The sequence below is a fragment of the Cupressus sempervirens genome, chromosome 3, assembly GCF_028749045.1.
Source record: "Cupressus sempervirens isolate cs-2001-9-10 chromosome 3, ASM2874904v1, whole genome shotgun sequence".
NCBI classification, from domain to species: Eukaryota; Viridiplantae; Streptophyta; class Pinopsida; order Cupressales; family Cupressaceae; genus Cupressus; species Cupressus sempervirens.
The window spans coordinates 708,687,012-708,714,660 of NC_143120.1; the positions used below are offsets into that span (position 1 = coordinate 708,687,012).

At 33.2% G+C, this 27,649-nt stretch overlaps 1 protein-coding gene across 1 annotated transcript; it reads left to right on the forward strand.

Moving 5' to 3' along the window:
• Positions 1-21,837: 21,837 nt before the first annotated feature.
• Positions 21,838-26,959, forward strand: LOC149568723 (uncharacterized). The gene is made up of 5 exons (XM_089821601.1): positions 21,838-21,994; positions 22,726-23,988; positions 24,508-24,663; positions 24,776-24,904; positions 26,330-26,959. Exons 1-5 carry the CDS (start codon positions 21,869-21,871, stop codon positions 26,342-26,344), a joined length of 1,689 nt encoding a protein of 562 aa, XP_089677727.1. The 5' UTR covers positions 21,838-21,868; the 3' UTR covers positions 26,345-26,959.
• The last annotated feature ends 690 nt before the right edge of the window (positions 26,960-27,649 follow it).

A 27,649-nucleotide genomic window follows, 5' to 3' on the forward strand; every position in this document is an offset into this window, starting at 1 on the left:
CGTGAAGAACTGATTAATATTTTATCAATAAGTGTGTCTTATATTTGCATCATTTATTTCAATTGGTTTATATTAATTAAATTTGTTAAGGACAAAGACAATCTTTATAAGTTTTGAAGATTTATTATTTTTTTTATTAGTTATTGTTTTGTATTAGTTATTTTACAATTATATTCTTTAAGGGAGGAGAGTAATCAGTTTGGAGAAAACTAGTTCAAATATGGTTCTTAGTTGAAGAACAAACTAATAATATTGATTTAACCCATCCAAAGAAGAGTAGATTTGTTATGGAGACAAAATAGATTTTGATGAAGGCATGAATGGAGTGAATTGATACTAGTAACCAACTGTCCATAATAAGTCTTTCAAATTTTTTTTAAGAATGAATAATGATTGAAGAACAACTAATAGTATTGATTTAACCCAACCAAAGAAGAGTAGATTTGTTATAGAGACAAAATAGATTTTGATGAAGGCATTAATAGAGTGAATTGATACTAGTAACCAATTGTCCGTGATAAGCCTTTAAACTTCTTTGTTTTTTTGTAAGAATGAATAATGATTGGTTTTATAAGAAAGAAAAAAAATGTTACATGATGCATAACCAATTCATTTTTCAGTAAAGAAACTGATCTGCACTATACTTCATGATAAATTGACATTTCATTACGAATTGATCTTATTAATGTTTAATGAAATGAATTTCTTTGGAAACCAATTTGGCTCAAGAGTAGAACTAATTCTGATTTGAATTACAGAAACCAATTCATTTGCTAAAACAAAATATAATTTTTCTTTGTAATGAGAAAATGTAGCATACTAGTTTAAGAGTGTCTAATGTTTGTAGAATAGAAGGCATATATTTTGACAGCGTTTTCAAATCCTTCTCTCTTAGGATCAAAAGTGCTATCCTGATTTGATTCAGAATTTTGGTTGAACAATTTACATATTAGATTCATAAGGTTGGTTTGTCTTATGTTAAATATCTATGATCAAGTTCTTAATATTAAAATTATGATTGAGTAATTTTGATACAGAAAGCTGGGCATATTTTTTTATCCGATTCTCTTTCAGAGTTTTGAGAAGTAATTATATATATATCAAATCAGTTTTAGATTTGTATTCTTGTGATAACAGGAGGTGATTTGACATAACATATTTAACATACTTGGAATAGTAGCTTGAATTATTTGTATGATCAGATTTCGTAAAGTGACAAGAATTCTCTGTTATGTTTTTTTGTTTAATGTTGTTTTTCAACAAGAACATTTGATTGCCACAAGAGCTTTAAAAGAGGTTTCAGTCTCATTAATATACATTTAATATAAATTTGAAGATGTATGTGTGAATACTTGTGTTATGAGCATATGTTTGATATGATTAAGAAACAAATTTGAATATTTGTTGAATATTTATTATTTTGACATTTTTGTTGTAATATTAATTACAAAGTTCATATGTAATGCTAAAGAAATGGAAGACATTATTTTGGATATTATTGATAAGAAAAAATTGTGAAAGATAGATGCTTTTGTGAAATGAATGAAGATAGAGTAGTCCTTTGATTATTAGTTTTCTCAAATATAAGGGAAGTGGGTATTTTTAATTATTGAGAAGCGGGTGCTTCTTGCTATAGTGAAGTGGGTGCTCAAGAGATACGGATTGGTGTTACTTGGAGTTGTAGCTCCTAAATGTAAAGGGTTTTGGTGCTTCCTAGAGTTCTAGTTCTAAGATTGATCACCTCAAAGGCCTAATAAAAAAAAAGGATTGAGAGTATTTTTTCACCCTACAGGATTTTCCACTATTGTGTCACTTTGTTATGCATTGTCTATCTTGCTCATGATTTAAGTTTAACATGTTAAAATATATATAAACCACTAATTCACCCCCCTTCTCAATTGTGTTTGTATTTCAACAAGTGATATCAAAGTGGGATTTGTTCTATTAGGTCCAACAGCCTTGGGTTGATCTTGGTAGTGGAATACTATAGGTAAAAAGTGAAAGATTTATTTAAAAGGAATTTTGATTTAAATACCAATTTTGATTTGTATAACAACATGGATACTAAAGATTGCATTACAAAGGTGTCTGATGATTCTACTGATCAAGAAATATAAGAGGAATTAGGTGTAGTTAATCTTCCAAAAGAGTTGATTTCATCCCTAGATGTGATCATGAGTCTTAGGAAGGAATGTTAAGATCTCAAGGTACATTTAAAAGAGATTGTTGATGTTAATAAGGTTGTAATTATAAACTTTGATGAGTCTAAAATGATTGTTGAATTTCTAAATATTCAAATGATTGATAAATCAAAGATTATAGAGGAAATTGAAGTTAACATGAAGAAAATAATGAAATATGCAACAAATAGAATATGAGGTTATATCTTTGAGGAAAAGTTCAGATGATGAAGTTATTTATTAGAAGAACAAACACTTAAAGATAAAATGATACTAAGTATTAAAAACGAGGTTAAATAATACAAAAGGATAATATTAGGTTTAACTAAATTAGACTTAGAACTTAGAAGAGTTGAGTGTATAGAGTCTAAAGGAGAAGTTGTTTCTCTATTTAAAAAGAACTTGAATATGTCAAAATTCCATCAAAGAATAATCAAACATTTGATCATAGTACTAACTTTTTGAATGTGATCTTGGGCATGCAAAGAGATTCTAAGCAACCTATAGGTTTTGGGACATAATGTTGGACAAAGTTCTTCAAATACTTATAAACAGAAGACAGTGTTTGCTAATGCATATGAAAAGGAATTTACATTCAAGAAAACACCTAGGAAGAAGATTGATTTGGATCACCATATTGTTATACCTAAATAGAAGATGAAGTCAGATGATAGAAAGAGTTAAAGAATAAGAATTTTTAGATCTTTACATCCTTGGTACAATCAGATAATAAGGTATAATTATTATTTTCAAGGTTATTGTTATGGTTGTAATACACATGTTCATAAAGTTTCAACTTGTATAAATGTTGACAAAATATGGCTTGATTATTCAAGAAGAAAATATTTCATGAACCAACAATATTATACTTGTTATAGTTTTGGTTACAAGACTACAAGATGTAGATGGTCTCCAATATCAAATGTATTATTTAAAAGTAAGGTTATAAAGTGTTCCAAGTATTACAAACTTGGACATGTAGGAAGTCTATTCAGGGTTCTATTTTTTTTAAATGAGAAGAAGAAAAGATATCCTATGATTTGGAGAAGAAAGTGTGACAAAAATGAATTTTTAGAGTATGTGATGGTGTCTAAATGAGAAACTTAGCTTTTGGGGGACTTAACAATGGTAATATCTCTTATCCCTATGAAGAAGATTTATTGATTTTGCATGAAATTATTTGTTTTGAGAAGTTTTTTGTTATTAGGTGAAACATGTTGTAATCTACTATGGTGTGTGATGATGTATTAATTGATAACATGGATGCATTCAAAGGACACTAATATCATTTTATGAACATGAATATTCATTTGTCTACATTATTGTCTTTGAGGTGTTGTCATCATTTTAGAGGTTCATGGTGCAAAACAAGTTATAACACTATTCAAATTTTTTAAAACTTGCAATGAGTAAAATAATAATGAGGTTACATAAAAGCTCATATAACCTTATAAATTTGTGATTCAATAGATGTTGATGTTAGCCAAAAATGTTCCTAAGAATAGAAAATATTTTGGTGACTTTGAGAAGGTTAAATGGATCAATTTCTAAAAATTGTAATGTTCTCGGTACCATTAGGACATGAAGTATGTAGTAATTCTATAACATCATTCTAGAAAAGAGTATGCATTGGTGAATTTGTTATGAGTTTCATAAACAACTTCACACAAGCCTCCATTTACATATTATTTATGAAAGGATGGATCTTAGAAAATGATCCTACAATAGAGATAACTCTTGTGATGAATATGATTTCATGAGAATGTGTAGTACAAGTTAACTTATGAGATGTGAAAAAATAATCAGGCTTAGAAGGAATTTAAGGTGATTTAGTGTGATGATTAATAGCATAGTTTTGTGAAAGAACATAGTTTTATACTATGCAAATGCTACTTTATGATCTATCTTATTTGAACCTTGTATATTCAACAAGTATAGATGTAGGTGATCTACTATAATGATATGTGATTAGTCATTTCGATACTCTCAATAAATGTAGATGATAGTTTGATACATCTCTAAAAGGTATTGTTGCATTGAGGCCTATCAAATCTGATATTAAATATGGTTTAGAATTAAAATCTATTGCATTCGGTGCTAGACTTAATCAAGATATCATTATGTGCATAGTTAAATAATATGTAATGGCATTCAAGATGATCCTAAGTTCAAGTGTTTGTATTGATACAATTAATTATGATATGTTTTCAAAGGTTGTGAATAGGCTCTATATATGGAAAATTATTGTACTATTGTGGGAACAAAAAGTGATACATCAATAACTATGTTGGACTAATATGGATTTTTAAGGTAAGTACATCTGGTATGGTGAAAATGTGATATCATATAAGATGCCAATATGGTAATGTAAATATGACATGGTTGTGGCTTTGGATCAACACATGCAAATGGGTCTCCTAATTATCTTTGAATGGGAAAGCATGATGAGTTGTTATTTATTCCTTTTCCATATATTGTCAAAAAGGGAGAGAAAGAAGAGACACAATTTTTTTGACATCAATGCCAAGAGGGGAGTTTCTCAAGATTTGACATGTTTTTCATTGATTTCAAACGTAAGGTTGATGATGTTTCAAGAGTGCTTGATTATCATTAATTTGGTAAGTTGGTAAGTTTGGTAAATTGGCGAGTTGTATAATGGTTATATTAGAAATGTGTTTTAATGATAATGCAAGTTTTCAATAATGGTTTCTATAGTGATGGCATAAATTTGCAACTATACTAGACCTTATTTATATCCAAGTGAGAAGAAAAATATCTTCACATAATAAATTTTAGTTTCATGTAACTTGTGTTAGGAATATAGATCTGGTTGGAACCTGTATATGTAGTTTATGTGTTGTATTCATGATAGGTTTTGTCATTTATGACAATACATGTTTGTGAGTTCATGACAGATAGAGCTTATGTATATCACATAATTTTATTGACACAATGAAGTTTGCATAGAATAGGTTAAGCTATGTGATTGTAGGATTATTTTCATGGATGATTTTACATGCCATTTATATTTTCTTGAGTTTATGTTAAGTATTGGTTGAGTTAGAGTTTATTTGGTGAAGACCAGTAGCAAAACATTGTGCAAGAAATATTATCAGAGATAGATGTTGGTATATTGGCTATAGCTTATGTAGTGACCCTTTCCAATATGCCACTAAAAAAAACCCTAAATTTAATACACTATTAAAGTATATTGCTGAAATAAGGAAATAATAGTGCCAATGTATTCATTCAATGAAAACCAAATGTTTTTACAAATGATATGGAAATTCTCAACACCAAAACATTAAGACATGGCACATTACAGACAAACCCTAGCTGGCTGTATACAATTGAGAACTTGTTACAACTACAAACTAAAATGAAGAGCCTGGATTGATTAGATACTGGAGATTGACTGCTGAAGATGATATGGTGAAAGTGCAACTCCACTTGAAACTCCAAACTAGCAATTGAGCACAAGTGAAAGGACTGAAGTATCCTTCCCACAGCTACAATAATTCAGGTGATCTTTCACACCCTCAAAATTGCGTACCAATTAAGAGTTTTCGTTCTCAATGGCCAATTGTGACTACTTGCAGAAACCCTAGGCTCCACAATGCACATCAACAAAAATCAATAATAAATCTCCATGATAGGCAATGAGCCCTCAATGCCTATTTATTCTTTTTTCCTCAATAGGTCGGCCTCTTTTTTTAATTATTTCTCTACTCCTTCCAGCAACCTCTAGAAAATTATTTTATTTGATGACTTTATAAGATATATCACTTAATGAAATATAAAGTTACCTTGTAATATATTTTTTATCGATAACTTTATAAATAATTAACTCCTCCAAAACGAGAACATTACAGGTCTGCCCCCCCTAAAACTACTTGGCCTTAAGCAATCTTAATGTTGGATGCTGCAAAATCACTTCTCCCTCCCAAGTAGCATCTTCAATAGGTAAATCTTTCCACTTAACCAGATACTCTCTGATTACTCTCCTGCGAAGCTGCTTCTCTCTACTATCCAGAATGGATTTTGGCACTAAGATCAATTTTCCCTCATCATCCAAGGGAGGTAATATTGCAGAAGGCATCACATTCTGACCCAACGCTTTTTTGAGGTGTGATACATGAAACACATTGTGCACTCTACTATCTACAGGAAGCTCCAACTCATAAGCCACCTCACCAACTCACCTGACGATCCTGAATGGTCCATAATAGTGTGGTTTGAGTTTCTCTACACCACTCTTCTTGAGAGTGGACTGCTTATATGGCTGCAACATGAGGTAAACCATATCATTTACCTCAAAGCTACACTTAGTCCTCTTCTTGTTTGCATACTACTTTTGCTAGTTTTGAGCTCTAGCAATGTTGTCTCTGAGAGTAGTAACTATATCCTTACTTTCCTGTAATAGTTCACCTACACGGGGTACCCGACTGTCTCCCAACAACAAATCTAAGAAACTAGGTGCCTCATAACTGTAAAGTGCCATGAAGGGTGTCATTTGTATAGTCATATGGTATGTAGTATTATAACAATACTCACAGAGATATATCCATCGGACCCGAGCTCGCTGTTGATCTGCCACATAATTCCTCAAATACCCTTCCACCCATTTGTTTACAATCTATGTTTGACCATCAGTCTGTGGGTGATAACTAGTGCTAGGTGTAATCTCAGCACCACACAACCGAAATACCTCCTGCCAAAAGTGACTCATGAAGCGGCTGTCCCTGTCACTCACAGTGCTCTGAGGCAAACCATGTAATATGAAAACCTCCCTGAAGAAGACCTCTACCACCTGAGCTGCTAAGTATGTAGTAGCAATAGGGAAGAAGTGAGCATATTTTGTCAGCCTATCCACCACGACATAGATACAATCGCACCCCTGGGCCCTAGGCAAGCCCATAATAAAATCCATAGAGATGCACTCCCACTTCCTTTCAGGAATAGGAAGTGGTTGCAGGAGCCCTGTTGGATAAGTGTGCTCTTGTTTGTTCTACTGGAAAACATGACACTCACACACATACTACAAAACATCAACCTTAAGTCCCTTACAAGTGAACCATTCCTGTACTAACTTGTAAGTTTGAAATACCCAGGATGGCCTGTTGTAGGTGAATTATGGAATGCTCTCAAAATCAATTGCTTCACTTTCGATCCTGGGACTAAGTAAATCATGTTCTTGTAAATGATCAAATCATCTATGAGAGTGTATCTGGTGTCGATTGTTGTTCCCTCCACTATAGCAGAGGCCCACGTGTCTTTGGCATATTTTGCTACAATCAAGTGTCGCTAATCCTTTGATATCTAAATCATAGAAGTGAGGTGTGGCTTGCAGGATAAAGCATCTGCAACAATATTCTGTGTCCCCTTAAGATATGTGATATCAAAATCATATGCCTATAACTTACTCACCCACTTCTGTTGATGATCATTCAGGTCCCGCTGTCCCAAAAAGTGCCTCAAACTGTTATGATCAGTTTTAATACAAAATTTGCTGCCCACAAGATACTGTTTGAATTTGGCCAAGGCATGCATGATGACCTACATCTCCTTATCATATATGTTGAATGATCTTTTAGGCCCTCTGAGTTTCCTACTCTCATAAGCTATAGGATGCTTGTCCTGCATGAGTACAACACCAACTCCCTCTCTAGAAGCATCACATTGAAGCTCAAATGGCTTCATGAAATCAAGTAATGCTAATACTGGGCATGTAGTCATTATTTCATTGAACCGCATAAAACACTCCTATACCTTTTGAGTCCACACAAATGCCCCTTTCTTTAGGAAATCTGTCATGGGCGATGCATCTCATAAGTAGCCACTGACAAACCTGTGATAGAATCCACATAGACCAAGGAACCCTCTTAACTATGTAAGGTTCTCTGGTGGTGGCCAATCAACAATAGCACAGATCTTTTCAGGATCCATTCGCACTCCTTCTGCACTAATGATGTGTCCGAGATACAACAATTCTATCATCCCCAAATCACATTTGGACTCCTTGGCATACAAGGACTCCCTCTGTAAAATGCTCAATACTATCTCTAAGTGTTCTAAATGTTCCTGCCATGTCTTACTATAGATCAAAATATCATCAAAGAACACCAACACAAATTTCCTCAACTAATGGTGGAAGACCTTGTTCATAGTGGACTGAAAAGTGGCAAGTGCATTGGTCAAACCAAAAGGCATGACTACAAACTCAAAGTGCCCACAATGACACCTGAAAGTAGTTTTTTCAATATCCTACTCTCGAACTCTAATCTAGTGATAGCCTGATCTCAAATCATTTTTTGTGAAATAACAAGCCCCATGCAATTCATCTATCAACTCATCGATGCATGGGATGGGATACCTATTCTTTATAGTTCTCTTATTCAACACCCTGTAATCAATACATATTCGTAGAGTACCATCCTTCTTTTTTACCAAAACAATAGAAGATGCAAAAGGTGACTTACTTGGTCTGATGTGTCCCATTGCGAGCAACTCCTTGATGGTCCTCTCGATCTCATCTTTGAGTCATTTTGGGTTTCGATATGGTGTGATCATGACAGGCTTAGCGCCTTCCTCCAGCTCAATAATGTGCTCAATGCCTCTGTCTGGTGACCTGCCTGGTGGAATCTCGCTAAAAACCTTCTCATACTTGATTCTCAATTTTTGAATATTTGGATGATATTCAGTCTTATGCTGCTCTTCCTGGGTAGGTATTAAGGCACATATTGTCACCCACTCTATATTATTATGCATGGCTAATCTCTCCATCCATCTAAGTGAGATAGTCCTGACATCACCATTACGAATAGCCTTCAACACATGAGTCCTGCCATCCACCCCAAACCGTATCTCCATATCCTCTAGTCTTAGAGTAACCTCCTTCAAAGAATGTAGCCACTACAACCCAAGTACTATGTCCATGTCACCCATGTTGACCACATGATAGTCCACCTTGAACTCATAGTTGTTTAGGCGCAAACATAGATCTCGCACCATCCTGTCACAGCGAAGAGTATATCCATCAGCTACCTTGACTCTCAATCCTTCGAACTCCTCAGTAATGAGTCCATGCCTCTCCACAAATTGTGCATCAATGAAATTATGTGTGGCACCTATATCCAATAGAGTAATAACCTTCTACCCTACCAAGACTCCCCGAAATCTGAAAGATCCCTCTCTTTGAATACTAGACAGACGTGCCTCCTGTAAATGTAGCTCTGGAGCCTCTTTTTTCTCAGCACTATCTATCTCTTGTTCACCCTCTACCCCGTTAGGATCCTCATCATGGTGCTCTGAGCTTTCTGAATTTGAACCCTCGTAAGAAGCCCACATCGCCCGGTTAGCCTTCCCCTTAGGCCTCATAGGACAATCATGACCAAACTCATAGGGACCTTTGCAAAAGAAGCATAGCTTCTTCCTACATAGGTCATTAAGTGTTTCCTTATCCAAGGGTACAGCTGACTTGCCTTTTGAGTCACTAACCTTCTCTTTACCCTTGCTAAATTCTCCTTTGTTATCTATAAATGATGAAGAACCCTTCGAACTAAACCGGTTTGCTAGAGTAGCAAGTTCCATACTGCGGGCTTTCTTCATGGCTTCCTGTAATGTAGGAGGATCAAAAGCCTTTACCCACCCCTTGAGTGGTTCAATTAATCCCTCTGTGAATCAAATGACTAGCCTCTGTTCTGAAATGTCAGGCACCATCACTGCAAGATTCTGGAAGTCATTGATAAATTGTTCTAAGCTTCCTGACTGTCTCAATTGGGCTAACTCTTGGAAATAAACTTCAGGATTTTTTTTATCAAACCTTTCTATCAATCTATCCACAAATTCTTGATAAGTGGTTATCTGATTGTGTTGCAATGTGATCATGCCATGTGTCCACCAATCATGTGTTGCCCCATCTAAGTGTAAAGCGACATACTTGAGCACTTCAAATTCTATCATAGTCTTCAGAGATAGGAAAGTATCCACCTTATGAATCCAAGCATGAGCAGTCATTTTTCCACCACCATCAAATGTGGGTAATACCAACTTGTTGGTGACCTATTGCAACTCACTATGTTTATTTGCCTGCTTCTGCCTAGTAGCTCTATAGTTCAAGTACCTATCTTGTACATATGTTGGTAATGAATCCCACTCATTCCTTGCTTGTCGAAGTTCATCTACAATATATGTTACAATAGCATCAGGTGTACATGTTGGAGTTTCTTCCCTGAATGTAGGACGTGTGGGTCTGTCAGCTGTTCTAGATCGTGTCCTATGTTGTGATCCTGCTATGCTCCTGTCATCCTGGTCAGTATCATGATTATTTCTCCTATTTTCCCCAATCAAATGTTGCATCATAACCATCATTGCCTATGTACTTGCCTCTATTGACTGTAGAAACCTCTCCTGATGCTGTAAAGTCTCATCATCTCGACACTTCTGGATGGGCTTTGAGAATGTCTCCCAACCATATTCTTAGTTATGTTGGTTCCCTGTGTAAATTGGCTAGATAAATCCTAATAGGCTGGCAGGGAACCTGCTCTGATACCACTGTAATGACCCTTTCTAATAGGCCACTAAACAAGACCCTAAATTTAATACATTGTTAAAATATATTGCTGAAATAAGGAAATAATAGTGCCAATGTATTCATTCAATGAAAACCAAATGTTTTTACAAATGATATGGCAATTCTCAACACCAAAACATTATGACATGGCACATTACAGACAAACCCTAACTCGTTGTATACAATTGAGAACTTGTTACAACTACAAATTGAAATGAAGAACCTAGATTGATCAGATACTGGAGACTGATTGCTGAAGATGATATGGTGAAAGTGCAACTCCACTTGAAACTCCAAACCAGCAATTAAGCACAAGTGAAAGGACTGAAGTATCCTTCCCACAACTACAATAATTTAGGTGATCTTTCACACCCTCAAAATTGTGTACCAATTGAGAGTTTTCATTCTCAATGGCCAATTGTGACTACTTGCAGAAACCCTAGGCTCCACAATGCACATCAGCAAAAATCAATAATAAATCTCCATGATAGGCAATGAGCCCTCAATGCCTATTTATTATTTTTTTCTCGATAGGTCGGCCTCTTTTTTTAATTATTTCTCTGCTCCTTCCAGCAGCCTCTAGAACATTATTTTATTTAATGACTTTATAAGATATATCACTTAATTAAATATAAAGTTACCTTGTAATATATTTTTTATCAATAACTTTATAAATAATTAACTCCTCCAAAAGAGGGACATTACAGGTTATCAACAAGATGGAATTAAGGACAACGAGTATGGATCATGGTTGAAGACATATTTGTGATTCTATCTTTATGATAGAAAGGTTTAGAGATTATCCTAGAAAGGTCGCTAAATTAAAACATGTGACATGTTTCACTAGTAGTTGATTATGTTAGTGTAATGTGTTGATATTCATTGTAGAATGTGTTAATCATTTAATAACATGTGTCAACCTTATTGTAATGATGCTTAAAAAGGCATGCATGCCTTAGTGAGGTCCTATGTAACTAATTATACATTAGTGAAGCTATAACATGCCAACCCAATTAATTATTTGGAAAGGGTATAAAGGAAAGATGTTCAACTAGATTGAGATCATCCAAGTATTATGTTTGTGATGATTTGATGTGAGCTTTAAGGCTAGATAATTATAGCAAAGTAGAGATTGATGTTAGTACATGGTATTGGGCTTCAAAGGAACTGTATTGGCAATTAAGTTGCAGATTGGTCTGTTTGGTATTTTAGGTATGTTATCTTAAAGTATTGATCTTCACATTTGATGGGGTAGGTTTGACAATGGGTCTAGTTGTTTCTTTATTAATCTTTATCAAGGGTTCAAGGTCTCCTAAAATGAATATGTCCTCTATCAGGGACTGTTGTACTGAATGCACTATAATTGGATCCTAATAGAGTCGCGTCCTTTCACAAGGAATCCATATATTAGTATATTATCTTGTGTATTAGTTTTGTTATTGATGTTGGATATAATAAGTTTGCATTTAAGTTTAATTACTCATGAATAATTCAACCCCCCCACACCCGCCCTTTTACTACAAGTTGATAACAAAGACACAAGTTAATGTGAAGAAGGAGAGCGGTCTACTTTCATGTACAAATGAGGAAAATAAGATGTTCTTGTGTAATATGATTACAAGAGAAGAACTAATCATTGCACTTCTTGAAGCATTTTTTTTGAGCTAAAATATCTTGATCTTGCTTATGATATTTGGTCTAGATTAGAAAGATTATATGAAGGTGATGAACACACAAAGACAAAAAGGTTGCAGAATTGGAAATCTAAGTTAGAAAGTGCTAAGATGTAAGAAGATGAATATGTTAGGTGATATGTTCAAAGGATTACTAAGATTGTCATAGGTATAAAGAGCTCCAAGGATGAACTATATTAGAAGAGGAAGTCTGCTACAAGATTCTAAGATCTTAGAAACTTGCTTATGATAACAAGGTAAATTCTCTTGAAGAAGTTATTCCTCTTATCAAAGATTTTAATAGGGAGACTTTGATTAGAAAATTGCAATCTTTTGAGTTTAATAGATTAAGAGATAATTTACAAAGAGTTAAGATTTCTTTCAAAGATAACTTATGCATAATGATAAAATGGTAGTAACAAGAAGTGCATGCACTACTGGAGACTATGATAGAGATTGGGCACACGCTCCAGAAGAAGAAAGAAAGATTGGCGAGCTTGTTCCATTGATTGCAAAAAGAGAGCCCAGAGGTAATAAACCACCTTTTATTTGTTGGCATCGTAAGGAGTTTGGTCATTTTTCTTTCATATGTCCTAAGAGAGAATCAAAAGCTAAACCTAGAAGCAATATTTAATGCCTATACTTATCAAAACAAGAAGTAATAATATTTTGTGTTTTGAGACTTTTACACTTGAATGGAAATGATTCCTAGAACTAATATCCCTCTATACAAAAAATTGAATATAAAGTCCATCCTAAATGAAATATTTGGATCTGTACAACATCAATACCCATGTGGTTTATTTCCTACATTGCATCTATGTACACCATTTATAGTAGAGGCACACAAGTGCTAGGTACTTTTTCTTAGGTTGAGGTTCTATAAAGGGGAGCTTCCTATAAAATAAAGTTTTAATTGAAGAATATTAAAAACATTTTAAAGTTGATAGTGCAATGAATTTTTAATGCAACTTAGCTTTATTTTTTTACCTCAATTGGTAAAATTGAGTTAAAAAAACATCTCTCTTTATTTTTAAGGAGAATCCAAACTTAAATGAAGAAAAGTCAAAGATAATATTCTTGAAGTTATGGGGCAATTTCTAACTCTATCCCATTTTAAGTGTTTATCCAATTTTAAGTGCTCAAATAAAAAGAACTAAAAAGTAGGAGCTTCTATTTTTGAAAACTGATTCTAAACAATTATCTACCAAATTTTGTTTCCCTCTATAAGATCTAGACATGGGATTCATGAAAAATAAAAGTTTAAGACTCCACTAGACCATGATATGTTCTAAGAATACTTAATTTTAAAAAAAAAATTCCACAAACAATTACAAACTTATATTAATAAATTTAATAATAATTTGTACATACAAATATAAGAGTATAAAACTGGAAATAAAATTCATTGATTGCATGTATCACTTTTTCCTTTTTTTGGTATGGAACCCTATAAATAAGGGCAATAGCTACTCAATTAACAAAATACTCACACTTATATATTAGTATACTATCTTGTGTATTAGTTTTGTTATTGATGTTGGATATAATAAGTTTGAATTTAAATTTAATTACTCACAAATAATTCACCCCCACGTTCTTAGTTGTGTATGGACTTTACTTCTTGACAATTGGTTTCAGAGCATCAAGTCCTCTTTGAGAAGAGAGCTTAGCAACTTTGAGAGATCCATGACATACTTGAAGGAAAGTCCAAATTTTAATAAAGAAACCTATGGAAATCAGATGGATAAGATGAAAGTACATTTGATATGCATGGGGATTGACTATAGGTTAAATAAAAAAGACACAAGTTAATGTGAAGGAGAGAAATCTACTTTCATGTACAAATGAGGAAAATAAGATCTTCTTGTGTAATATGATTACAAGAGAAGAACTAGTCACTGCACTTCTTGAAGCATAATTTTGACGTGACGAGAATCCAAGGTTACCTGTACTAGAGGTAAATCGGACCCCTGCAAACAACCATATAGTGGAAACACAACACAAGTACACAATTTGATACCAAATGCAACTTTTATTTGTATATAACTGTTTACATGCAATGTGCTCAGCTGTAAGGCCTTCCGGGTTAGGGCCAAATACAACAACAATTACAAAAATAGTTTTGCTAGATCTCTCAAGATCTAATCCCAACACTAGCTAGTCTATCCACACTAGTAGAAACCTTGTGCTCGCAAGCCCCCCAAGCAATCTTCTTGTTTCCCAAGTCTCAACTACTAGCCCTTCTCAAAATTCACTCTTCTGCCACATCCTCTTCTCCAAGCTGGATGATTATGATTCACTCCTTCAAATGAATGAATAAGACTCCACAATAGTCCCTACTTATACCCAACTAAGCCATAGGTTAGCCTAGCCCAATAAAGATTAAAATAAACTCACATTAAATGCCCATGCAAGCCACAAGTCGGCTACAACATAAATTAAATATCATGGATGCACAAATTAAATACACAAGGTCAACCCATAGACAACTCAAGAAAAATAGAAACTGAGTGTTAGAAACAACCTCTAAGCATTAGCAACTTCACCAAACATAACCGAGCCCTTCATTGACCGAGTCACTCAATCAATCGATCAACATAGCAATTGAACTAATCGAGCTCCCCAGTATATGTTGAGTCCTCTAGAAGCAACCGAGCCCCTTGAATGACCAAGCAACTCAAGAAACATTGCAGCCAAGCTTAACTGAGCTCCCATTGTGTGCCAAGTTCCTGCAAGCATTGCCAAGTGCCTTTGATGACCGAGTGCCCCCAAGCCACATCGAGCTCCTTTGAAAATCGAGCACCTCCAAGATCGTCAAGTCCATTCATCCACTGATTTCTCAACCAAGAACTACCAAGAGATGACTAAGTAACCTCTACCAAGCACCTCTTCTTCAACCAAGTATTAGTCCAAGCACCCTCCAAAGCAACTACCAAGCCTCCTCCCATGAACTCCAAAGTAGCCACCGAGAAAACCTAAGATGCTCCTACATCAAATTTTTTGAGCTGAAATGTCTTGATGTTGCTTATGATATTTGATCTAGATTAGAAAGATTATATGAAGGTGTTGAACACACAAAGACAAAAAGGTTGTGGAATTGGAAATCTAAGTTAGAAAGTGCTAAGATGTAAGAAGATGAACATGTTAGGTGATATGTTCAAAGGATTACTAAGATTGTCATAGGTATAAAAAGCTCCAAGGATGAACTATATTAGAAGAGGAAGTCTGCTACAAGATTATGAGATCTTTGACACTTGTTTGTGACAACAAGGTAAATTCTCTTGAAGAAGTTATCCCTCTTATCAAAGATTTTAACAGGGAGACTTCAATTGGAAAATTGCAAGCTTTTGAGTTTAGTAGATTAAGAGATAATTTACCAAGAGTTAAGATTGCTTTTATTTAGATAGTGTATGTAATGCTAATATGGTACTAACAAGAAGTGCATGCACTAGTGGAGACTATGATAGAGATTGGGCACACGTTCAAGAACAAGAAAGAAAGATTGACAAGCTTGTTTCATTGATTGCAAAAAGAGAGCCCAAAGATAATAAACCACCTTTTATTTGTTGGAATTGTAAGGAGTTTGGTCATTTTTCTTTCATATGTCCTAAGAGAGAATCAAAAGTTAAACCTAGAAGCAATATTTAATGTCTATACTTATCAACACAAGAAGTAATAATATTTTGTGTTGGAGACTTTTACACTTGAATGGAAATTATTCCTAGAACTAATATCCCTCTATATAAAAAATTGAATATAAAGTCCACCCTTAATGAAATATTTGGATCTACAACATCAATACCCATATGGTTTATTTCCTACATTGCATCTATGTACACCCTTATAGTAGAGGTACACAAGTGCTAGGTACTTTTTCTTAGGTTGGGGTTCTATAGAGGGGAGCTTCCTATAAAATAAAGTTGTAATCGAAGAATTTTAAAAACATTTAAAAGTTAATAGTCCAATAAATTTTTAATGCGACTTAGCTTAATTTTTTTAGCGAATTGAGTTAAAAAAATATATCTCTTTATTTTTAAGGAGAATCTAAACTTAAATGAAGAAAAGTCAAAGATAATATTCTTGAGGTTATAGAGCAATTTCTAAATCTATCCCATTTTAAGTGTTCAAATATAAAGAGAACTAAAAATTAGGAGCTTCTATTTTTGAAAAGTTATTCTAAACAATTATCTACCAAATTTTGTTTCCTTTTATAAGATCTAGATGTGGGATTCATGAAATATAAAAGTTTAGACTCCACTAGATCATGATATGTTCTAAAAATGCTTAATTTTTTATTATTTTTTACACAAACAATTAAAAACTTATACTAATAAATTTAATAATAATTTGTACATATAAATTTTATTTCCAATTTTATATTCTTATATTTGTATGTACAAATTATTATTAAATTTATTAGTATAAGTTTTTAATTGTTTGTGTAAAAAATAATAAAAAATTAAGCATTTTTAGAACATATCATGATCTAGTGGAGTCTAAACTTTTATTTTATGATTGCATGTAACACCTTTTTTTTTTGGGTCTTACAATAGAAAATATGGTACCTATAAATAAGGACACTTTTTAAGAATTTATCTAGCTCATAATTCAAGGCAATTGTGTATAGTTACAACAACACAAGATTCTATTCTCATTAGAAATTTGGGAATTGCATGCAAGGCATGCTAAATTGCTTAGTTTTTAGAATATTCCAACTAAATAATAGTTGTAAACGAATCCTCCATTGCAAAAGAGTTTGCATTTTTTAGTTATTTTAAAGGAGTGCTTAAGGGAATCTATTTGATCCGCTTCTAAGGGCACGCTTAAAGATTTCACTCTCATTTCTTTAATCATCCAAGTGCTCAAAAGTTCATACCCACTCTTTTCCATAGGTACGGTTACGAATAAATTTCTCATGGACTCGTAAAGGATGTTGGAGGTGTATATAGATATCAATTCTTTTTCATATTTTAGTTATGTTGGAGGTGTATATATACATTGATATTTTCCATATTTTAGATATTTTAGTTATTTGAAAGGTATATATAAATTTTGTAATTGTTTAATTGTATTTGAATATTTTATTTTAATTGGTAAATGTAGATATATTTAATTTAGTTTAAATAGAATGATTGTGATAGATTCATTTATATTTAATATATCAATAATTGTATTATTTATACATTATTTCATATATACAAAAATAAATAATTATAGAGATAACAAAAAAGAAATCAAATTATTTATGTACTTATTATTATTTTTAACTTTATACTATTTATTTATGTTATAAACATGTATGAAAATGTAAAATTTAACATAATATTTTAAGTAATATTTTTATATTACTTTTATTTGCAAAAGATAATATGTATTTTATTGTTATATACAACTTTTGTTTCTATTTAAAAAATCACCATTTATTATTTTAGTTATTATTTTGTGTTATTTTTACTTTGTAAAGTCTAGTAAATATTATATACTAATAAGTAACTTTTTAACAGCTTTATTTATATACATTTAAATATGTATTCTAACATTATAATTTATTTATATTGAAAAATATATGTATACTTTAAATATAAAACTTTAAATTTTAGAAATTATAGGGGTTTTGTAGCCTTTATGTTTGGAGCCAAGTGTGTCACTTTTTTGAGTTATGTGTCATTTTTTTTGAGTTATAAGAATTTGTTCTTTCTAGGGTTAAACTCTAGATCGACCACCTTTCAATTAAGAAAGAATCAACAATTTGAAAAAACATAGTGAATTTTTCTCAAAATTTTTGTGGTTCTCTATTTTTAAAAATTTGGTCAACGGTGCATTTTTGTGGAGAGGATAGCCACGTAAAGTAAATATATAAGTTAACTACATTTTAAAGTTTGTAATTTTTTTAAAAGTACCTTACTAAAAGTAAAGAATGTAGAAGATTGATTTAATGAGATCAATAAGAGAATTGGTGACATCCTCATAATGAATGATAGAAAATAAATGTTACCAATGACACAATTAAATCTAAAAATATTCAAAGATTATGAAAAACACAAAGAACAATGATGACTATTCTCTATATTTAAATTTTACATGACTTTTGATCTCTTTTACAATTTCAATATATTGAAAACAAAAAATACAAAAATTCACCCTAGTCCTCTAGTTGCCAAGTTACCACACTTCCCTAAGGGTCCGTTTGGTGAGCGGAATAGGAATACGTATTCCAAAAATTTTGAATTCCTTGTTTGGATGCACCAAAATGGGATTGGAATACGAAGCAAAAATGGGGTTTTGCAATTCCATCAAAATAGGTGGTATTGGAATACGTATTCCTATTCCATTTTTTTAAATTTTAGAAAACATAAATTTTCGAGTCTGCGAATTCCCATCAAATATTGGCTGAACCAAATGGAGAATAGGAATATGTTCTATTCCAGAATACGTATTCCAGAATATGTATTCCAGAATACGTATTCCTATTTCGCTGGCCCTAATGGGTTAGAATTGGTGATTACTTTTTCAAGAAGTTTTTGCTTTAAGCTTGAAAGATGAATCTATGAAGTCGGTAAATAGATTATATATTCCCCACTTTTTGTCACTTACTTGGTAAGCGTTATGCATTATCGATTGATAATTTTTTAAATGTATTCATCTCTCTCATATACACATATTTTCTTAGATCACTTTTTTTTCATACGAATATAAATTATAAGAGATTTATTGTATTTATCTTTTTCTTGTACTTTGATCAATTTTTTTTACATGAAGATAAATTATAAGACAAATCTTCACTAAAATATTAATATTATGTAATGTATTAATATGATAACTATAAATGTATTGAACAAAATTATTTAGTTTTTTCTTAAAAATCTTATATCTAGTTTAAAATATGATTCATTTTTTCAACACAATCTTATAACTTATCTAAAATATTATTGAAATAATAACATATGCATTATTATAATTATTTTCAAACTTAAACTACCTCTTACTTAAACTTCAAAAATATAATAATTACAAGAAATCGATTTTCAAAAATATTTATGCAATAATTTACTATGACAATTGTTATTACACTTACTAAAGCTACCTTTCACATGTACATACTAAAACATCCATATACTTGACAAAATAGTTAACAATATATTTATGAAAATAATCTTTTAAACATTTACATAAAAATGTAAATACAAATATTTTTATAATGTCATTCCCATCATATTTTTTCCTTTTTTATTTAATTTTTTATTATTTTGATTTGATGTAATAAATAATTACAACTCCACTAAATATCTTTCAAGTGACACCTTATCTAGATTTAATAATATTTCCATGTCATTAAAAAAATCCCTTCTTGTAAAAAAACAAACTACTCAAGCATATGGTGAAAATAATAAAGTGTAAATTTTGAGTGACATTCTATGTAATAAAAACTATCATTTTCACATAGTAACATCAATTTTAAATATAAAATATTATATGGTGAAGATTAATGTGCTTTCAATATTAAATAAACTAATAAAAAATATATATTGTACATAAACTAAATAATGTATATGACATATTTAATAGAATATTTATAATGAATATGACATATCTAAATTAATAAAAGTATATGTAATATATTTAAAAAACTATCATTTTCCCATAGTAAAATCAATTTTAAATATAGAATATTATATGGTGAAGATTAATATGCTTTCAATATTAAATAAACTAATAAACAATATATATTACACATAAACTAAATAATGTATATGACATATTTAATAGAATATTAAAAATGAATATGACATATCTAAATTAATAAAAGTATATGTAATATATTTAATATCAAACAAATAACATCGCACATATAAAACTTGTACATCAAATCTTATACAATGAAAAGAAATATAATAATAGTGATATCTCTAAGAAAACACTACCATCTAATAGAATGAATACATTTGGTGAAAATCTAAATTGATTGATTATAATTGGTGAAGGTGATATGTTCATTTATTACACTATCCATCAAGGTATAAACCTTTATAAGCATGATATAAGAGACAAGACTAAGATGATGTCTAATATGGCTTTGATCATGCATCCATCAACCCCTAAACTTTTAGAATGAATAAATACATTTTAGTTATCTTCAGAGAGTCAGATGATTTTTGAACCTTTGGAATGAATGACTGCAGAAACACTCTAAGAAACCAAGAGATCAAAAATTAGAATTATTTCATAAAAGATTAGATTGAAATGAACATCTTCAATTATTTTTACAACTTGATCTAGTGCAAATCCTTGAATCTATACCTACAAGATATAATACAACCTCATACTCTTGAATATAACAATAAACATATAAATTATGTAAAATCTTCCATAAAAATAACCAAAAAATAAAATCTTGAAGATATTAAGATAAAGCTACATAGATACACTCACCCTTAATGTACTTGCATAAGAATCACCTTTAAAATGACTAGAGATTACGAGCCATACATACCCTTTATGCATGTTACCATATATGGAAAAATATGAGCATCTCTTTATTGTGGGGAGGTTTTGTTTTTATTGGTGAGGGAAGATGTTGTCACAACTCCTCCATTAATTGGGGTGAGGGGCATGGTGTTCACACCTAGGGCTCTGAATGCAGTGGGATCTTTGCTTTGGAGTATGACATATTCCCTGTGTTTGGAGGCCCACCCTCTAAGAATACCACCAAAACCCACTTGGAGAAAGACACTTACAACACTCTGGTAAGGCTTTGTTCAATGCATTGGCCTTTTAAAAACTGCCATTGGAGAGTGGGATTTTTCATGAATCCCCACCTTGAAGAGACACTAGCAAAGATAAAATGAATATGAATATGAATATGCCCATCAATCAATTAGTTTTGTCCCTAGCTTAAAAGTGTGGAAAAATAAAAAGTCAAAAAAATATTCATTAGGTAATACACAAGTCATTTTGGGGGCACAAAGTCGCTAAAAATAAAAATAACATTACCCTCCGTATGTAACAAAACTCATGGACGAGAATGGGTTTGAGATTTTATCATAGCTGACGTGGGCGTCCACGCTGGCAGAGGCGTGTGCGAGCCACGTGCCACGTCGACAACCGGAAAGTTCGTATGGATTGAGATGGGTTTGTATTTTCAGTCGGGAAATTTACTCGGTTTTGTGCAGGAAATTGACAATGTGGATGGGTGTAGAACATTGCGTTGAGTATAGCTGGACTACATTTAAAATTTTATGCTCGTACTCATGGTCACCATCCAGATTCGATCGATTTTCGAAATGTCTCTGTGGGAAATGGAAAATTTTCCGTCTTTTTCTTGCTCCAAGTTTTATGATTGCAGCGGCTAATAATAAAGTAGAGACGGGGAATTTCTAGTATAAGTAGCGCATGCAATCCCACAAGAACAATCGCAAGAACATCGTCATCAAGAAGAACTGATGAAGTTTTTGAACATTTTCACACAGCAAATGTTTTCGGAGGCAGATTGTCTGTTTCCTTACTCCTTAGATCACATTCAGGAGCGAAACAATCTGCAGGAGGATAGCAAAGGGAATATGAGTCCTGTGAGTATTAGGGTTTTGTAAGGGTTTTTCTGGGTTTCGAAAATTCGGCCTCTCCAATTTGTGATGGCATTCGCTTCAACTCTTGTTGCTTGTGGGTTATCTGATGCTACTGAAAATATGGGTTTTTCTTGTGGGGTTTTGCCCTAGTTGTAGAATTTAAAAGTTTCATTATTACTTCTATTTTTGGTTTTGTCCCTGATGCCCATTTGGTTTGGTGGGTACCTTTGTAGCTCAGTTTACATTTGGGGATTTCTTTGTTTGGTTAAAAAACACCCAGCTTCGTTTGCTCTGCTTCATCCGAGAAAAGAAACATGTTTGATCAATAATGGATACAAGCTCAAGATTCAACTTGAAAGCATCTATGATCAATTTTAGCTTGTTGGGTTTAACATGAAAACTTGTTTGGTCATTTTTGGCATGCACGTTTTGACAATAAATCCCGTTTGGCATGCTATAGGTTTTATCTACAATTTCTTGTTTAATCAATTCTGGTCTGTTTTGTAATGAGAATAGCCTGATATTCTTCGCCCACATAAATTTTGTACTTGGGTTTAACTAGGATATCTGACTGATCAAAATTGGCGTGTGGATTCTTTTCACACTTAACTGTCTGTGGGTTTCAACTTTTTATATTTGAGTGCCAAAATCATTCGACGGAAAGGTAGCTTTGCTTGATTGTATTATTCGGTGTTTTGGTTATTGAGCCTGGCTAAGATAATCGTCATATGCAGGGGCAGTTTGTGGATGTCGCAAGCATGACACAAATGGATTTCGAGGAGAGTGACCTGTTCAAGGCTCCCATCTCAGCAGATATCTCCAATGAAGGTTGTGCTCAAACCGAAGATTTGGTGACGGACGAGATTGCTCTCATGCAGGGCGTTAACTTGGATGATGAGCTGATGTTTTATCAAGATTTGGGAAGGTCCATGGCCGAGACTAGCCCAGATACCCCTCATATTGTTCCTGCCCAATTGAGCAGCCCTGCAAGTAATCTAATCAATTTTTCCACCGAAGAAGCAAACGCCATTGAAGATTTATTGAATTCCAAACCCGTATTAATCTGTCAAAGCCCTGATTTTCTTTCTGGATCAATGGAAACCGACAATCCCAGCAGTCAGTCCGTATTAGCTTCAGGGGAACCTCTTGCAACTGGGAATTCGTCTTCTTTAATTTCCACTAAAATGCCGAGTTTCCCCGATTTGTCTACGGATGTGAAAAATATTGTAGAAGGTTTTGTGAATCTAAATGATTTATCCATCTGTCAAAGCCCTGGTTTTCGTTCTAGATCAGTCCAAATTAACAACTCCATCAGTTGCCCGATATTAGGCTCCGAGGAAAATCTATTAGCTGGGAACACATCTTCTTTAATTGCTACTACACCCATGCAGAGTTCGTCAGGTTTTTCAACTGAGGTGACAAATATAGATTTATATATTAGCAAACTTGCATCCGTGTATCCAAGCCCTAGTTTTCCTCCTGGATCAATGAAAATCGGAAACACCGTCAGTCACCCGGCCGTGGACTCAGAGGAAACTTTTGCAGCTGGGAATTTGTCTTCTACTGTTGCTATGCCCATGCGGACTTCCTCTGATTTTGCAACTCAGGATTCAGAGACGAGAGAAGCTTTAAATTCAAAAGACGTGCTTGTCTCTAAAAGCCTCAATACTTGTCCTGCAACAAAGAGAGCAAGTGATTCCATTGACCATACAATGTCAAGCTGGGAGGAAGCTCTTGTATCTGGGAATCCATATTCTCCAATGGCGACATACATGCAGAATGTACCTAAGATGCAGAGAAGCTCGAGCAGCCACGAGCTGGGTCAGTTATGTGCCTATCCTCGAGTTAATCGGACTTTTCAGTATCCTCAGTCTTCTCCTGGTCATTACCCAATAATGGAAGGCAAATCAAACCCTCAATTCTTAGATTTTCAAGGAATGGGTATGAGGCCTACATCTATGCCAATGAGGCGTGTCCACAGTACAGGAGACATCAAGGTAAACAAAATGGCGTGTGCTAAAATTAGATTTGCATGGTATGCTTGTTATTGAATTATTAATTTAATCTGATTAATGTTTTTCCTGTTAATGTAGTTTCTGATTCCCTGAGAAAGTCCACCAGGCAGCGATATTTATCTTGGTCTTAAGGAAAATAAATGAAGCATAAATTCCTACCATGGAACCGTTGCATTTTAGTAGTAGTTTTGGAGTCCTTGCATCGATTGTTCAAGACTCTTAAGATAGACTATAGGCTGTACCCTATTCTCCAAGTATTTTTTAGAGCCATTTATTCTTGATGCAAGATAGTTTAGTCTCTAGAAATTGTAGCAGAGTTGGTGCATCTTTTCAATTTACCAAATGGAACTTGATTGTAAAATTTGTGTACTTGTACCAGCTCATGCAACAGATACTGCCATATATATCATCTTATGCATGCTGGGTCGCATGGGCATCTTTTGCATTAGCTTTATGGTGGTTGTTTGAAACATTCTAAGGAGTTGCTTTGGTTCCATGCAGTCAGTCCAAGGATCTCCTAGACCACTGGAATCCACTAGCTCAATTTCTGAAGATGGGGAATTTAAGATTGGCCAATACACTATGGAAGAACGAAAGGAACGGCTCCACAGGTATAGGAAGAAGCGTAGCAATAGGAATTTCGGCAAAAAGATTAAGGTAAAACAGCAACTTCAACTTGGCATGTCATTTGTTCAACACACTTTCAATGTTTCCTACTCAGATTTTCTCGTCATGCACTTCGCTAATATTTTAAATGTAAATTTGACAGTATGCATGCCGAAAAAGTTTAGCTGACAATCAACCACGGTTCAGAGGAAGGTTTGTACCAAAGACCGAGATCACAGGAAGAACCAATGCAAAGGCCAATGATTGCCTGGAAGAAGACGAAACAGAAGCGGTATGGATAGATTCTGTATATGTAATTGAACTCGAGTGTTACTATGGTCTGTTTGAACTTATAAAAACTCATATATTGGAAGCTGAGATCATAATTATATTGTATTCCCAATTAATAAATAGAAGCTGTTAATAACATTTGTCTTAAAGGTGAAATTAAGTTATTGGTAATCCTCCATTTGATCTATCATAATCTAGTTGTAGATGGTACTAGGCAAACCCGACGTTAATAGCAGTGTACAGATGGTAGATTCTTGATAGTTCAGCTTTCCTTTTTGAAATGCTGTAAAGTTTGCATCAGACAAACCTATTAAAGATTAATAACAGCCTCAGAAAGTAGCAACAATATGCCACCTAATTCAAGTTTCACAAGGTATAGATCAATAAAGGTTACAAATGATAGCCCATATTGAAGAATAATATTAACTTAAAGCTTCTTCTTTGCAAAGAAAAATGTTAACTATTGTTCCATGACTTGTAAAATGAATCTGGAGTTCTTAAAGCTTAAAAAAAATAGCAGTTGTGTATGTTTACACGCCATTTTAAAATTGTATAGGAGTGGTCATGTCTGTTCTTAAACTAGTAAATTTCACACATGCACACCGGTGCTAAACTGTAGGGAATTCTTCAGTCTTTGCTTCTTGAAACTAAACAAATTCAGAGAGCATTTTCGTCTTCTTTTTAAAATGCTCTTATGGGTCAACTAGCACATGGATTTTCTTTCAGCACAAGAACTGATGCCCTTTTTCATGTCTTGTGTCACTCAGTTTGGTCTGTACCTTTCCATAGAATTCATTTTGCATAAATGAACTAATAAAACAAATTAAGTGGCTTGCTGAGGTGCAGCTTTGAATTCCATTTCTGGTAATATAAGCTATATGGGGCCAATTAATGGCCACCAGATGCAGATTACTAACTAGTCTTGTCTCGCTTGAATTGTTTTATGCACACATTGCTTTATTAACAAGTATGCCATCAATGTGTCCACAATCTGTCCAATCTGAGAGGAAACACATCCTTTTTGCCCATTAAAATTCCTGCGACATTTCACTTAATCATTGCCTATGCTTGCTGCATGTAATGGGACTATTTCCCAGGGATGTCATTTTTAATTCCTTACTCCATATTTGGTTCTTGTGTGATACTCTCCTGCTTTCTTATCTTGTCCATGACAAAAATGAATTCAGTGAACTAGCAATTATGGAAATCACTTTCTGCTAGTTTAATATCAACTTTTAGAAAATGACAAAATGTTAGATATATTTGTGCTTTACATCTGTTAGAATGGTAAAAGCAAAAAAACTGTGGACATCTTCGTAGCAGATAAAAAAGCTAGCCTATTTGTTATGGATAATGAGCCTTAGGAACTCTAATCTAAAATAACTGGGTGAAGACACAATTTGACGTGTAACTTGTCCTTGTGCAGGTTTGCCTTTACTAAAAGGTAATTGATGTTTTCACTGACGAGAATAATATGAGTGGCAATCCCATGGTGCCCTTAATATAGGACCTCTGGGATGGTGCTTAAAAGTGCAGAAAACGTATCATTATCTGCATTGCAACTTTTCCCATATTATTTTTCCTTCCCTTTCTTTCTCGACTTTCTGTGAGGTATTTTTCCTGTTTGATGCTGGAGCATATTCAGTACAGGGGACCAAGTTCATGGTGAGTGTTGGAATTTTATAGTAAAACTTAGTCCTCTATAGTTCTATTCTATACCGTGGCAAAGGAATTTGAGGTGTCCTTGTCCCAGTGAGTGATCACCATTTTGGATCCTTTACCATCTCTTGTGCATTCTCAAGTTCATAAAGTCTGCGGGAATAGCTTTACAAAACAACAATCTGTAGGTTCAGTCCCATATGTGCATAAGGCCTTAATTTAATTATTATATATCGTACTGCACTCAACTGAATAAGAGCAGAATGTATAAGGCTCAAGTCTGTTCATAGTTTGCAAATCTGTACTGGGAAATGTAATCAAGTTCAAATGTGTTCGAGTTGTGTAATCTTCAATCCAAATGTTATCAAATATCATTTTCTCCCCTTATTTATAATAATGATCAAGATGTGAAAGAAATTGCTGTAGAAGTATACAGCTAACATACATAATACTGTATGACTTGAAGAAAGTGTAATTCTAGAAATACGAATCTTCATTCTATGCTTGTGGTACTCACATTTTCCTATATTTTACAATAATTATCTCTGGTACATTTTATAAATGTTGTCACAGAAAGGAATTTGCAATTTTATAAGATGCAACTGAATCTATTGAAGAATATGTGTTAAAACTAGAACTAAAACCTATGATGCAAACATACAACATCTCTGTTAAAGTATATTTAACTTATTTGGAAACAATTGAGTATTTTCAAACAACAATTTTGTTTACAACAGTTTGTGTCAATTATTTTAGCTTTCAGGGACAAGTTATAACTGCTAGTGAAAAAAAAAAAGAAACAGCTGGTTTCCCTTCCAAGGACATCCATATTAATTTACCATTTCTTACAGCTCTGGAAGGATTGTTTTGGTCCATAATGCTATGCCATTCTTGGGTGGAATTCATTATATTGAAAACATAAAGTACCAAGAAAGAGAAATGTTAGTTGTAGCAGTTTCTCATTGATAAATTAATGCTATTCACAAAGTTTATTTGCAACTTTTGTTCACAGATTGCAGTTCTATATTGGCTTCTTTCTTGATTGATTATATTTTCTTAGCAAATCTCCTTAAAGTAAGAAACCCAA

Bases quoted from the DNA above. Each gene is read 5' to 3' on its own strand.
- LOC149568723 (XM_089821601.1), top strand. From the start codon at position 21,869: ATGAAGTTTTTGAACATTTTCACACAGCAAATGTTTTCGGAGGCAGAT. The intron at 23,989-24,507 runs GTAAACAAAATG...GGTTCCATGCAG, and splicing joins ACAGTACAGGAGACATCAAG to TCAGTCCAAGGATCTCCTAG. The intron at 24,664-24,775 runs GTAAAACAGCAA...TAAATTTGACAG, and splicing joins ATTTCGGCAAAAAGATTAAG to TATGCATGCCGAAAAAGTTT.